Source organism: Semicossyphus pulcher, unplaced genomic scaffold (assembly GCF_022749685.1).
Source record: "Semicossyphus pulcher isolate SPU_LCO1_2020_fin unplaced genomic scaffold, fSemPul1.0.p SCAF_8, whole genome shotgun sequence".
Taxonomy (NCBI): domain Eukaryota; kingdom Metazoa; phylum Chordata; class Actinopteri; order Labriformes; family Labridae; genus Semicossyphus; species Semicossyphus pulcher.
The window spans coordinates 17,789,278-17,802,930 of NW_027211759.1; the positions used below are offsets into that span (position 1 = coordinate 17,789,278).

Sequence of the window (13,653 nt, forward strand, 5' to 3'; positions counted from 1 at the left end):
GAAGATGTACTTGTCATAGTTCTCCAGCTGTAGTTCTTAAACTCAACCACTTGAATGCCCGTCTATCATCTCATCTAATGCCAACGTTGTGCACACAACCAAGTTGACTCTGCATAAAGAGTAGTTATTTTAATGGACATCAGACAGTCCAGACACACAGCTGTGTTCACACGTTGAAGAACAGCCGGACAGGGTGGATGGGATCTTTCCAGGGCTTTAGCTCATAGGTTGTCATGTTCCCAGGGCTTTCCCCAATCCTCTGAGGCCTTGGCGGAGGCAGGAGAGAGAGGCTAGGGGATTAGAGTCGGGTATTAAGACCTCCTGCCACTGGAGGTCTGAAAACTGAATCCGGGGCCAAGTCTCCTTGGCTCTCTGCGTGGTATCCCTGTCTCATTTACTCTGTCTTTGTCCTTATCTTATTCCTCATCCATCCCTGTTGTTATATCCTTTTCATCTTCCGTGTTTGTATCCTTGCTCATTAATGCTCTCCTGTTTCCAGCTGTCAGAGTCTCTGCAGCTGTTCTTAGACAGACAGCACCCAGGCCATCAGCATTCATTCCTGTCTCTTGACTAATTGAGTTCCTTTCTCCCCATTTTTTTTAAGTTTACATCTCATTTCTAAGACAGTTCTAGGAAACTTACAGTTTCTTGCAAACCGGTTGCACTAAATATTATGGGTCTTCCATTTTCTGCTGTTCAGTGCTACTCAGTTTTTGAAATAAACTGTAAGGCCTAAATCATAAAATGGTAGTTCTAGCTGAAAGTAATGTTGACCATGTCTTGTGGTTTCTCCTTCCCAGTAATGATGCAACCAGGTCTGACCTAAAAAAGCTGCCTGCCCTGCCCACCCAGGCCCTGAAGGAGCACCCGTCTCTGGCCTACTGGTGAGAGGCTATCCAGAAAAACCACACAACATTGCAGGAGCTCTTTTTTTCTGCAGTTATCCCTTCATGACATTTTTCCTATTCTCTTTATTGTGCTGTCTTACAGTGAAGAGCGAGTCATAGAACACTTCAAGAAGCTCAATGGGCAGTCCAGAGGACAAGCTATTGTAAAGTAAGTGTGTGTCCATGTCTCTGGTTATGTTTGTACACTGTGTGGATTGCTGTGCTCTCTGTAACCCTTACATGTCTGTCTCTCTGCTCCTCACAGTTATATGAGCATTGTAGAGTCCCTGCCCACATATGGAGTACATTACTACGCTGTAAAGGTACAGTTTTACTACTCTGCCTTCTCCTTTTTCACACAAAACACACATTTTTGTTCACTCTGAAACAGCATGCCGTCTGGGATTTGAGATATGAAGGAGGCTATTTGTACTGTGTGTTCCTGTGTCTGTGTCTCTCACTCCCTCTCTGTTATCAGTTCCACACACATGCACAACCTCTCATGAGGTATTTCTGTTGTTGTGTGTTTTAGGACAAGCAGGGGATCCCGTGGTGGCTGGGTCTGAGCTATAAAGGCATCTTTCAGTACGACCACCAGGACAAAGTTAAACCCAGAAAGGTGAGATGATGCTCCTTCTGATCTCTCTTTTAAGAAGCTTAAAAACATTTATTTATTTTATTAAAGGTTGAGATGACCAAAGCCTTCCTGAGCTCTGAAATATCTCTCCATTTTAAGCTCTCACTCTTCGACTGTCTTTAACGCTTGCTTGTCGATATAAATATTGTGTTACTTCAAACGGAAACGTCTTCTGTCTGTTTTGTTTTCATGGCCACTGCTGTCAAAGTTTTCCATTCAGTGAGTCAGGACAATGTGTTTAGGAAGAGGACTAACAATGCTGTACAAATACGACTGTCTGGAGACGTTCAGTCTTGGAATGTTTTGTATCCTGTCTTGCTTTTATTTCTGCCTCTCTGTGAAAGGCGTCCTCCTGCCAGTCAGTGCACTGGCTCACCTCTGACCCCCAGTCATGTTTAGGGCCTTGATCTCTGGCTTGTCTCATAGGGTGTTAATGGGGTTAACAGCGTCCCTAGCCTGCATACTCACTGACCAACAAGACACTCACACACGTACACTGATACTTTGTTGCTCATAAACGCACACACACGCACTAGTGAATTCAAACTCCCACACACAGGAATTGGGCTGAACTCTGAACTCAACACGCTGATGAATATTTCCCGTCTGCCACAGCGTTCCTGTTTGTGTTTGAGAGTGAGTCTGAGCCCCATTCCTGCCTCATTCCCATGTGCTCCAAATCTTGTGGCTGTCGAGGTGTTAAATCAGCATGGTGATGGAAAAAATCCACTTGCAACACAGTCCACTTCATCTCATGTGGAACTTGCAGCAACAAAACAACTGTCAGTTTGAGTCATTGCTCTGTTAAGCGTCAGAACTGAATGCAACATCACAAGACTAACAAGTCCCAATGACCACAGTAGGCTCATTTTTTTTACTAACAAGGCAGACAAAGGAGGCTGGATGGTGCTTCTTTCACAGGAAGGACACTCATAGAAGTCACTAAGAGCTCTCCATACAGTATGTCATCCCTATTTCAACAAAGCAGAGGAAGAGACGTTGATTTGGTCATTAGTCAGCCGGTCAAGTACCAGTAACCAATGACTCAGAGAGGTGGAGGCGGAACACTAATTATGAGACATGTTGGTACTAATTACAGTCTTTTGTCGCAGTTAAAAGTGAACAAAAACCCTTTAAAATCATTAATTATCAACTAAATGACTTCAGGTTGTGCTTTATAATATGTGTGTGTGTGTCTGTAGTGGAGGCAATTATGTTTAATTAGTTAGTCTTTTTTACGAGGGGAGATCCTGTTGTTTGTAAGCAGACCCCCGCCTGCTTACCGCAGGTCACTTGCAGACACATTCAGAGTTTACTACCGAACCACACACCGTAGTAATGCCTGGTTAGTATGTTCTGACTCATTTAGTCAGACATTATAGGCTCTGTGTGTTGACTGGCTACCTGACTGATTGGCTAACAGGGAAAAAGCTTCTGTCAACACTGTGAAGAAGCAGCAACAAGGTTTATTAAACAGAGCGACCTGGTTGAAATCAAGGTCATTTTAAATGCAGGTTATATTGATCAGTTTTTCTGCAGTGGATTGAAAGTAAACACCCACTGACCGGCACAAACAGCCTTTTCTGGGTTGTTTTTCCATAAATGTCATACTTCCCAAAAACCACAACCAAAACACAAACAACAGGAAGTGCTCCCAGAGTGTATCTCCATCTCCATGGCAACTGGTGGATATAGTATTGCACTCCGGAGCCCCACCCAGGGGTGAAACAATAGCCCTTTTTCGAGCCTCTGGTCCATTTCTAGCAAAGAATAATATCTGGCCTCACTGCGATTCTACTGGTCGATGCTATTTAAACTTTCTATTCTTCCTGTAATCCCTGGGGAGTCCACCACCCTGAAGAAAGGCCTTTACCCTCTATCAGATCTGACCTTTTCATCTGTAATGGATGTGTGCTCGGCTGTGCAGACATTATTATGAAACAGACGGGGGTCTGAGCACATGAGCACCCACTCCTTTATGAATAATGACTTCCTCTGCTTGTGCGTGCGTTTGTGCTATTGTGCGAGTGTTTAACAGTCAAAAGGAAGAGGATTTACAGCGTATGCACGCACACATGCACCACCCTTGTCTGAAAAACAGAAGCACACTCTAGCTTGGACTAAGTTCCTAACAAAGAAAGATATTCATGCTGTTCACAGTCATTCATTAAGACTACAAAGTTTTCATTAATACAATGCTCTTATGTAACTACATCACTTTTTCAAACAGCACGGAAGCTAAACCAAATGTCTAGTTTGAACCGTGACAGTGACTGCGAAGCATTTTGTTGTGACTGCTGTTTAAATACTGCAAAGTGTACTTCACTAAGTGCTGAGAGCAGCTTCAGTGGTCTCGTGCCTGAACACAGTTACAAACACCTATCTTATCTCCACAGCTCTGGCCCATATGTAGCCAACACATACACACTCACACTATCAGCCCTGCCCGCTATATTTAGCACCATGCTACATTAGCGCTTCACACTCCATTGAAAATGTACGCTACAGCCACAGTTAAGATAAGAGGGCCGATTTTCCTCTGTCACGCTGGTGCACACACATACACACACATACAGTATATAAATACATACATTAGGCTGTGTTTACATACATTTTTCATAATATTTCTCCCCCTCCTCCTCTTTCCTCCCTCTCATCCCTCTGACCATTGTTTTCCCAGGCTGTTAAAATTCCTGGGCTGTGACCTGTTAGCTCCCTTTCTCCTCTTTTCCTCCCTCGTCCTGTCATAGCTCAGGCTTCTACTTTGTTTCTTTAAGTCAGTTTATGCAGCTTAGTAACTGTTTTACAGATGCTTAACCAGTTTACATCAGAAGCCTGTGTGTGTGTGTGTTTGCATGTCTGCTCCAGCTGGTAGATGCAGGCGTACTTGTGTTCTGAAATAGCCCACTCTCCTCTCTAATGAGAAACAGACTCAGACTTTGTGAATGTGTGTGTGCGCACAGGTCTGACTAAACAAAGCAAGGGCACTTCAATTGCTGGGGCCGCAGAAAGCTTCTTTCCCCCTTCATCACTCCTCCCCTGACCCCTCGTCACACACACACACACACACCTCCTAACCACAGAGCCCAGAGCAGGAAACACAGTCCCTGAGGGAGGGAGGAGGGGTCAGGAGGAGGGGAGGTATCAACGCCCCCTCCCTCCTCAGCCCTCCGAGCGAAGCTACAGGAGAGGAGGAAACTTAACTTTACAAACTTTCTCTCCACCAACACACACACACGCACATGCCTGCAGATGGTGAACACCCACCACCTCGTAACGCTCTGTTCCCCTGCGCCTGGGAGGATTTAGGATACACACGTGCTGTGGAGTACGTCTTGGGGGAAACTTTCTCGCCCAGCTGGCTTTGACTTCATTTAAAGAGGAGCTGATGGTTCATAAAGGGGGCGGAAAAGAGGAAAAAAGAAAATCCAGGCAGAGGAAAGAAAGCCTCCTCCCTCTCACACTGTCTTCCTGCGGAGTGAGGTCATCCAGCGGAGGGATCCACTGTGGACAAGAACGCCTGGTCTGGACCTGATCAGAGAGCTCCAGACTAGGTTCTCTAACTCCTCCTTTGTCAGCTTCGTCCATATTTTTTTCTCCTCCTCCTCCTCCTCCTCATCCTTATCCATTGCATTTTCTCTCAAGACAAATAGGAACATACAGAGAAGAGAATGAAGGATTTTGGCAAAAGACTGTATGGATAATGTGAAGTTTATTTTCCTGTGAGCAGTCCTGAAGAGTCTGTGTTTCTCCTCAACCTCAGGTGTTCCAATGGCGACAGTTGGAGAACCTCTACTTCAGAGAGAAGAAGTTTTCAGTGGAAGTTCATGACCCCAGGAGGTAAATTTATATCACGATTATAAGCTGGTAGTTATCAAATATCTGTGTTTATGGTTTGACTTGCATGATGTTTATCTTACACCATATCTATTTCAGTGATTAAACATCACTGCTACTGAATTTTCTCCGCCTAGTATTTTGGAGTGATATAATTCTCCCTCAGTTATGGACACCTTCCAGAAGCTTTTACCGTAAATTACCACTGTGCCACATGTGAATGTGGTAAGATCCAAACTACAAAGCGTACAGCGCAGGAAAGCAGAGATGGAAATCTAATGCAGTAATGGTTGCACTGTTTGTCTTGGCAATCAAGCAACATATCGGGGATGTCCCGGGGGAGCCTGACACGGATTGATAGCCTGATTATTAACACACTTGTGTAGCCAATTGCATGCACAAACGCACACAGAGTAAACCCTTAATAGTTGACCGCAGATGGATAGATGGCTGTGTGATAGGTGTTTTGCAGGAGGAAGTGACCTCTCCTTGTGTTTATTTAACATGGTTATATGTGTGGAGTGTTATTCTACAGACAGAGGGGGGAGGGAATGAGACAAAAAGAGACGGGCAGGGTGAAACAGAGAGCAGTGGTGTTTTCTTTAAAGGAAGCTGTCATTAGTGTGAGCCGGTCGGTTGCTCAGCCACAGATGTGTGTTTAAAGAAGGATGAGTAAACATTGGGGAACAACGTTGGTGGCTCTTTCACAAACTATTCTCAATCTAAAATCGTCTTCCCCTTCAGAACTGCAATAATTTCATTAATTGTGGGAGTGTTGTAAATATGTAGCTATCTGTTGTATTCAGTGTATATAAGGAGGCCTTGTGTCCGCTCCTACTGTAGGGCGTCGGTGACCAGAAGGACGTTTGGTCACAGTGGCATCGCTGTGCATACGTGGTACGCCTGTCCTGCACTCATCAAGTCCATCTGGGCCATGGCCATCAGCCAACACCAGTTCTACCTGGACCGCAAGCAGAGCAAGGTCAGTCAGGCCCATGACAAGACCTACAGCAAATAAAGCAAGCATTGTCAGTCTTAGTGTTGTAATTTCACTGCTAAATGATGTGTCCTCTCCTTTCTTGTCTGTCCAGTCTAAGATCCATGCAGCGCGGAGTTTAAGTGAGATCGCTATAGACCTCACGGAAACAGGGACGCTGAAGACCTCCAAACTGGCCAACATGGGCAGTAAAGGCAAAATCATAAGCGGCAGCAGTGGCAGTCTGCTCTCCTCAGGTCAGTAGAGACGCTCTGACAGACTGGGAGGGAGAAAGATTGATACGCGTGTGTCTTTGTCTTTGCATGTGTGGTGGTGAGGGGGAGTCTCGCTGACAACATGAGGGACACAAACAGCTGCTTCTGGAAAGAGGCCATTGATTGTGTGCTAAATGTTCTCACACACATGCTGTAGACACACACACGCCCCACCCAGTGTCTTTCTGTATGTGTAGAACAGCATTTCCACCCGCTGTGTCACACAGACTCATCCTGCAGAGGCCCCTGCCCCCTCTAAAATTAGTGGGTAAGGGAATGAAAAGGGCAGTGGGTCAGTGTACAAATTTACGACAGCCTTTAAAACAATGATATCTCTGTTTAGCGAATGACTGGGACTCACACATTTGTGCACGACCAAGTTTAGAGAGGAGAAAATCGAATTGAATCAATGACTGTTTTCATGAAAGAAGAACACTACTCTGTTTCGGTAATGCCATCCGTGTTCTCCTCACTTTGATCCCTCCACATATCGTCTTTCGGATTGGATCTGTTTTTTCCTTGACCTCTCTTTTCTCAGTATAGAAGCATATATCTCCCCTTTTCCTCCTTAATCAATTTCCTTTATTTCTCTAGCTTTCTGTTCCATATCTCCTTCTTTACCTTTTCCTCCACCCTGTCCCGCTCTAGTCTTACAGTGTCTCTGCTCACATGTACAGATGTCTGTCTTGTCACTTGTCTCCTTGCTGTCAGTGCTATGATTTCATGACCCACTTCTGACAGGAGGCCATCTCTGCCCAGCAACATCAACATGTCACTGTGGCTGTGATGTCCATACACCTCTCCTCTCTGCCACACACAGGGTCAACACGTCTCCGTCTGACCACCACAATCGCCAGATCTATACTATGTTTAATCAATTTAAAACCTGCGAATGAGGCGCGACAGGAGTATGTTGTTCAACATCACTAAACTCGCCAAACTTGATGTTTTTAAGCAGAATAGTTGGATAGTCACTGCTAAGGTTTGGGGTTTGACAGCACAGCAACTGTACTGAATCAGAACGGGGGGAGTGTTGGTGCTGTTTTCAAAGAGGCAGGCCCCATCGCAGAGCCTTGGAGAATGTGCGTCACACACTTTGTCCTAATCTGCCGCTTCCTCCAAACACTCGCACTTGCACAAACACAACTAAAACTCATTTTCCTTATCGAAGCGTTCCATTCACTTCCTTGTAAACATCCTGTGAGGCTAGCAGGTGCACGCACAATTTCTCCCCCCTCTCCACTTTGTGCCTCTAAACAGAGATCCCCACAATTCAAAACACACACACACGCACACACCTCCAGTCCTCCTGACTCCTACCCTGATGTTTTGTGTTGTCTGTACCCCTGCAGGTTCTCAGGAATCGGACAGCTCCCAGACAGCTAAAAAGGACATGCTGGCAGCGCTGAGGGCCAGGCAGGAAGCACTGGAGGAAACGCTAAAACAGAGACTAGAGGAACTGAAAAGCATCTGCATCAGAGAGGCGGTATGAGAAAACACAGGCACATTATAAAAAACATAAAGACTTTTATCTTCCTTTCGATGTAGATTTATTTCCATGTCTCCTTTTCATATGTCCTAGGAGTTGACAGGAAAGCTTCCTAAGGAATATCCTCTTGATCCGGGAGAGGAGCCGCCCACAGTGAGACGGAAGATCGGTACTGCCTTCAAGCTGGATGAGCAGAAAATTCTTCCTAAGGGAGAGGTAAGGTTCTAGCTGTTCTCCTCTCAGCTTGCAACATAGGCGTAAAAAACAGGTCATCTAGTGGTGTCAGTATATGACACAAATATATAGTACCACAGGTACCTGCACCATGCACTGTGCTGCAGTAATTAGCCATAAGAACTGCTAATAAGAACTGCAATGTGAATGATCTATTAATAACCAGAGTTTGGACGTTACAGAGTAAAACGGGTTGTTTGAAGCTCTTAAAGTCATAAAGTGAGGATGGAGAGTTGTTCAGGATTAAATGCACCTTTATGTAATACTCAGATAATAGTCTAGATGATGAGGAGGAGTTAACTGAGCCCTAGTCTCTTTGCTGAGAAAGCAAAGGAAACTGAGAACACTGAGACGTCTTGCACCTTGTAAAAAGTTACTGTACTGCATCTTTGCCTCGCTGTCTTTTGTGCCACGGCTCTATTTTCCAGAGCAGCAGAACTTCTAAAAATAGTCTGGCAGCATTCTCGCCACAGGAAGTGGTGATAGTAGGATTGTGTGCGCGCCTGTATGTGTGCAGGCATGAGTGTGTTCTGTGAGCGGGTGTTGCTGAGATTGTATGCTTTGAAAAGGATCCAAAGACAAAATATCACAAAATTGCTTTGCAAGCAGAATGTTTCTTAATTTAAACTTAACACCTTACGCACACAGAAACAGAAGCCGCTTTGGCAGCAGTGTGGAGGGATTGTTAGAGCGAGGGATTCCTCTGAACTGAGGTAGTTCGGTAACATGTTGACCCAAGTGAATACATCAGTGCTCTGTCTCTCTGGAGGCGAGGGAAATCATGTGTGTGTTCTCACATATATGTCCGCACACAGTGTGAGTCACAGTGTATTCCCTTCCTATGATCACCTTTCTACTATACTACTATTTAACAGTGTCCTTTAGAACCCTTCTTCATCAGTAAACATAATATGCAGTACATTTGCAGCATGACAAAGTTTGTTTTACTTTGTTCACCCTATAGTCCCTTCCCCCTTAAACCTCAGGAGGAGTGTAGAGGAGGAGAGGATGGATTGATGGAGCGGTGTTATTATTGGGGGACAGACTGTCCAATAGAGAATATATCCAGTGGTGAGAAAATGCACGGCTGCAGCACAGATAAATGACTTCCGCAGTGTGTTTTCTCTGGCAAAGCTTTGTGTGTGTGTGTCTGACCAAATACGTTGCATGGGAGAGTTACAGTCTGAATACATCTGTAAAGTAAGCCTTGTTGATTTTGGATTGTGTGTTGTTCTTGTGTTACCCTGAGTTTACACTCATGTTTGTGTGCCTGTGCTCCTTATCCCAGGAAGAGGAACTGGAGCGTTTGGAGCGGGAGTTTGCCATTCAGTCCCAGATAACGGAGGCAGCCAGGCGTCTTGCCAGCGATCCTCATGTGAACAGTAAGAAGCTGAAGAAGCAGAGGAAGACTTCTTATCTGAACGCACTGAAGAAGCTACAGGAAATTGAAAACTCTATCAACGAGTACCGCGTCCGATCTGGCAAGAAGCCTACGCAGAGGGCATCACTTATCATAGAAGGTACCAGTGCACTCTTTATTTTTCAGATCTCTTGATTTGTTAGCTGTAGCATCCACCAAATACAGCACTATTCCTCTAAATTCCTCTGATGCTATTTGACACATAAAGGATCTCTGAACATCAGGCTTTAAAGCTTTTAGATTGTGTAATTGTACAATCTCTTCTCTGTCCTATAGAGGCCAATATTGGTTCTGAAGACAGCTCATTGTCTGACGCACTGGTCTTGGATGATGGTGAGTCTTTTTCTCTGGCATTATTTCACAAGATTCTATTAATAACTCGCTCTCATGATAATTATTTTGTTCATTAATCTAACGATAACTCTTTTTCAGATGATTCTCAAGTGACAGGTACCCCCACCTTCTCTCCGGTAGCATCGCCTCACAAGGGCCTCCCTCCTCGACCACCGTCTCACAGTCGACCTCCTCCACCGCAGTCCCTGGACGGCCTGCGACACCTGCACTACACACGCTCTGACTACGATAAATCCCCCATCAAACCCAAGATGTGGAGTGAATCGTCACTGGACGAGCCCTATGAAAAAGTCAAGAAACGCTCCTCTCACTCCAGGTATGAGTGTGCAGAGCTACTGGTTTTTAACATATATGTGGGAGGCTGTCCGGCATTATTTTCATCAAAACCCATCTGTGCATTTAAGGTCATGTGAAGTAACTTTCATTGTAAGCAAAGCAAAGTCAGCTGTGTAAGTAATACAATTGTTCCTTGCCTGTTTGTCCAGTCACCGGCGTTTCCCGAGCTCTGGCAGTGCCGAGGCAGGGGGTAGTAACTCTCTGCAGAGCAGCCCCATCAGGAGTCTCCCTCACTGGAATTCTCAGTCCAGCATGCCGTCGACCCCTGACCTGAAGACCAGGACCCCACACTACGTACATTCCACTAGGTCAGTCCTTATATCTTCAGTTTATTACTGGTTATTCAAGTCTTTAAAGTCTTGAAGTTTTTAAAACTTCCATCTCTAGGTACCATTTGTACCTCAGCTGGAGTTGAGTTACAGGGCCTACTTTCCTGGAGATTTCTCGTGCTGTCTCTTTGAGAGCAAAAATGCAAAATTTAATTTGTATATTCAGTTTTCAATTCTAATAATTCTTTAAACCTGTTCTAGCTCAGCCCCTTAATTCGTCTTTTGTGATTCTGCATCTTACAGGTCAGTGGACATCAGTCCCACCCGTCTGCACAGTCTCGCTCAGCACTTTAGGAACCGCAGCTCTAGCCTTGAGTCCCAGGGCAAACTGTTGGTGTCCGACCCTGACGCACATCCGCACACCTTGGGCACACTGGGTAGCCCTGACTTCTTTTTGGGCCCAGGACGCGGCTCCAATGGCTCTGACCCACTGGATGACTGCTCATCCTGCACCAGCCAAAGCAGCTCAGAGCATTACTACCCTGGTGGACCCCCCGGCAGCAACCCCAACTACTCCACTCTGGGAGAGGACTCGCCCTCCAAAGCCAGGCAGAGGCAGAGGCAAAGGCACAAGTAAGGGCGGGGGAAAATCAGGGAAAGAGGAATATATGTAAAATACATATATTTAAAATAATTAACAGTTCCGTTGTGAGTTTGATGTATGTGTTGTACTTTATTCTCTTTCCAGGTCTGCAGGTCACCTTGGTTCCTCTAACTCTGGCTCCATGCCAAACCTTGCAGCTAAGAACGGCTCTGGAGGAGGCTCGGGTGGAGGTGGGATTGGAGGGGGACACCACGGAGTCTACCTCCACAGTCAGAGCCAGCCCTCCTCCCAGTACCGCATCAAGGAGTACCCACTATACGTGGAGGGCAGCCCCAACCCTGTGGTGGTGCGCAGCCTGGAGAGCGATCAGGAGGGCCACTACAGCGTAAAGGCCCAGTTCAAGACCTCAAGCTCCTACACAGCCGGGGGACTTTACAAAGAGGCCTGGGGGGGAGAGGAGGGAGGAGAAGGGAGCGGCCGACTCACGCCCTCTCGTTCTCAGATCGTACGGACTCCTTCATTGGGGCGCGAGGGTGGTGGAGGCGGAGGAGGGGGGAGGGCGGCAGTGTCTGAAGAGCTGCGGTGCTGGTACCAGAGGTCCTCAGGAAGCCTGAAGGAGAGGAGTCACTCACACTCAGGGTCTACTTCCTCCGAGACCGGGTCACAGCAAGGCACCCTGGGACATGGTCGAGGGAGTAGAGTAGGGACACTCGCTAAGGGCTCACCAGGTGGGTGTTCTTCATTTATACACATTAAACCTGTCTTACGTGGGTAAAGATTGTCATGTATGTACAAATATCAAGTTTATTCAGAGATTTTAACAATGATGAGTTCGCCAGACTTTTCTGCAGCCACTTTTGTGCATTTAGAGGAAGAGTTTACTTGGTCCATTACGTGTGAGCATAAGGCTTCTTGTGACTATAAATATACAGTTTATAGAATAAAAGGACACCCCATGTGCTCGATGTCACTGCAGAATGAAAAAGAAGTGCCCCGTGTGAGGCTCGAACTCACGACCTTCAGATTATGAGACTGACGCGCTGCCTACTGCGCCAACGAGGCCTGAGCTCAGTGCTGTCATGTGACTCTAGTGTTACACGATCCCTGAGGCAAATGGCCCCTGTCACACACAAGCCACATCCCCCAACCCTTTATGTGGAGCATAGTTGAAATTCCTTTGGTCCTTATCTCTAGGTAGTCTCATTCAGCCTGACTTACTGTCGGCCTTTTTCCCGTAGCTGCATCCCCTCACAGCCAGAGGAGTATGACGCCCTCCAGCGAACATGCAGCCACGCCCACGCCCCCCTGCAGCCCACAGCACATCCTCAACTGGCAGAGCGGGTAAGAGACACACATGCCCCGTTACACCTGGTATGAATATGTGCATTAAAGAGGGGGTATTATGCTGTTCACATTTTAAGACGATGTACACACCGCACACTTTGTGACGTCACAAAGTGCAGCCTCAGCAGGCTTCGGATAAATGGCCAATCAGAAGAAAGCAGGCTCGTAGGGGTGGGATTTCTTAAAGGGACAGAGCTGACTGAGTTGTTTCAGGCAGAGGCTGTATGAGGGCCTGCACAGAGCACCAGTGTGAGAAAAATGATGAGTTTTTTTTAACTGTAAATGATGCTAAGCTACTCCACAGGTATCACAGAATGAAATTTGAAGCTTGAAATTAGCATAATACCCCCACTTTAAGGACACACTGATTAAATCAAGGCCACACTCAGGTGGACCTGGATGTATTTGTCCACATTCGTGTGTCTGGAAAACACCATCTTGGCTACTCAGCTTTTTTCTCTTGATATTTATTCAAACCTCACTCTAACATCCCCACACGCTTTAACTGTCGACTGACTTTGTTTTTACTGTTGAACTAATCCTAAAGAATGATTTTTATATGATATGGGGTTCTTATTCTTTTACTTTTTTCATCCTCAACATCCAAATACATCACATCTCTTCACTTTTTCACTCACTGCATCTCTTTTTCCATCTTCTCACAACCTCTGATAAACTTTTCTTCATGGAAAATTCTCTTATTACCTAATATTTGTCGGATCTTTCTCTGTCTCTCTCTTCTTTCTGCACTAACCCTCCTTTCCTTGTGTGTGTGTCCTCTCTCCTTGTTTAGAGGCACAGCAGACAGCTCTCCTACTGTGGACGTCTGTCAGTCTCCCCCTCAGCCCAGCTCTGATGCATAGAGGTACTGTCTGTGGTCTCGGCCTCGCAGGGGTCTAAACCTACAGTTTACTGTTGGGTAAACACAGCAGCAGCATAACAGAGAGAAAAAAAAAAAAACTAAAATAAGAAGTCGAGGTTCATCTTTATC

At 45.9% G+C, this 13,653-nt stretch overlaps 1 protein-coding gene and 1 non-coding gene across 3 annotated transcripts in view; one reads left to right on the forward strand and one right to left on the reverse strand.

The window, feature by feature from the left end:
• Positions 1 to 13,653, forward strand: part of frmd4a (FERM domain containing 4A) — a 55,875-nt gene that overhangs the window by 38,582 nt on the left and 3,640 nt on the right. Inside the window, exons 8-23 of one of the 2 annotated variants that reach the window (XM_069686003.1) lie at positions 801 to 884; positions 991 to 1,056; positions 1,153 to 1,210; positions 1,420 to 1,506; positions 5,288 to 5,364; positions 6,205 to 6,343; positions 6,453 to 6,594; positions 7,965 to 8,098; positions 8,195 to 8,317; positions 9,624 to 9,855; positions 10,032 to 10,088; positions 10,188 to 10,425; positions 10,595 to 10,753; positions 11,018 to 11,347; positions 11,463 to 12,046; positions 12,557 to 12,659. In XM_069686003.1, the coding sequence (XP_069542104.1) occupies positions 801 to 884; positions 991 to 1,056; positions 1,153 to 1,210; positions 1,420 to 1,506; positions 5,288 to 5,364; positions 6,205 to 6,343; positions 6,453 to 6,594; positions 7,965 to 8,098; positions 8,195 to 8,317; positions 9,624 to 9,855; positions 10,032 to 10,088; positions 10,188 to 10,425; positions 10,595 to 10,753; positions 11,018 to 11,347; positions 11,463 to 12,046; positions 12,557 to 12,659 (2,613 nt within the window). Of the gene's footprint in view, positions 1 to 800; positions 885 to 990; positions 1,057 to 1,152; positions 1,211 to 1,419; positions 1,507 to 5,287; positions 5,365 to 6,204; positions 6,344 to 6,452; positions 6,595 to 7,964; positions 8,099 to 8,194; positions 8,318 to 9,623; positions 9,856 to 10,031; positions 10,089 to 10,187; positions 10,426 to 10,594; positions 10,754 to 11,017; positions 11,348 to 11,462; positions 12,047 to 12,556; positions 12,660 to 13,455; positions 13,528 to 13,653 lie in introns of those variants that run through there. The other variant, XM_069686002.1, reaches the window with a different exon arrangement.
• On the reverse strand, positions 12,308 to 12,380 carry trnam-cau (transfer RNA methionine (anticodon CAU)). Its single transcript has one exon. It is a non-coding gene; the product is annotated as a tRNA-Met (tRNA).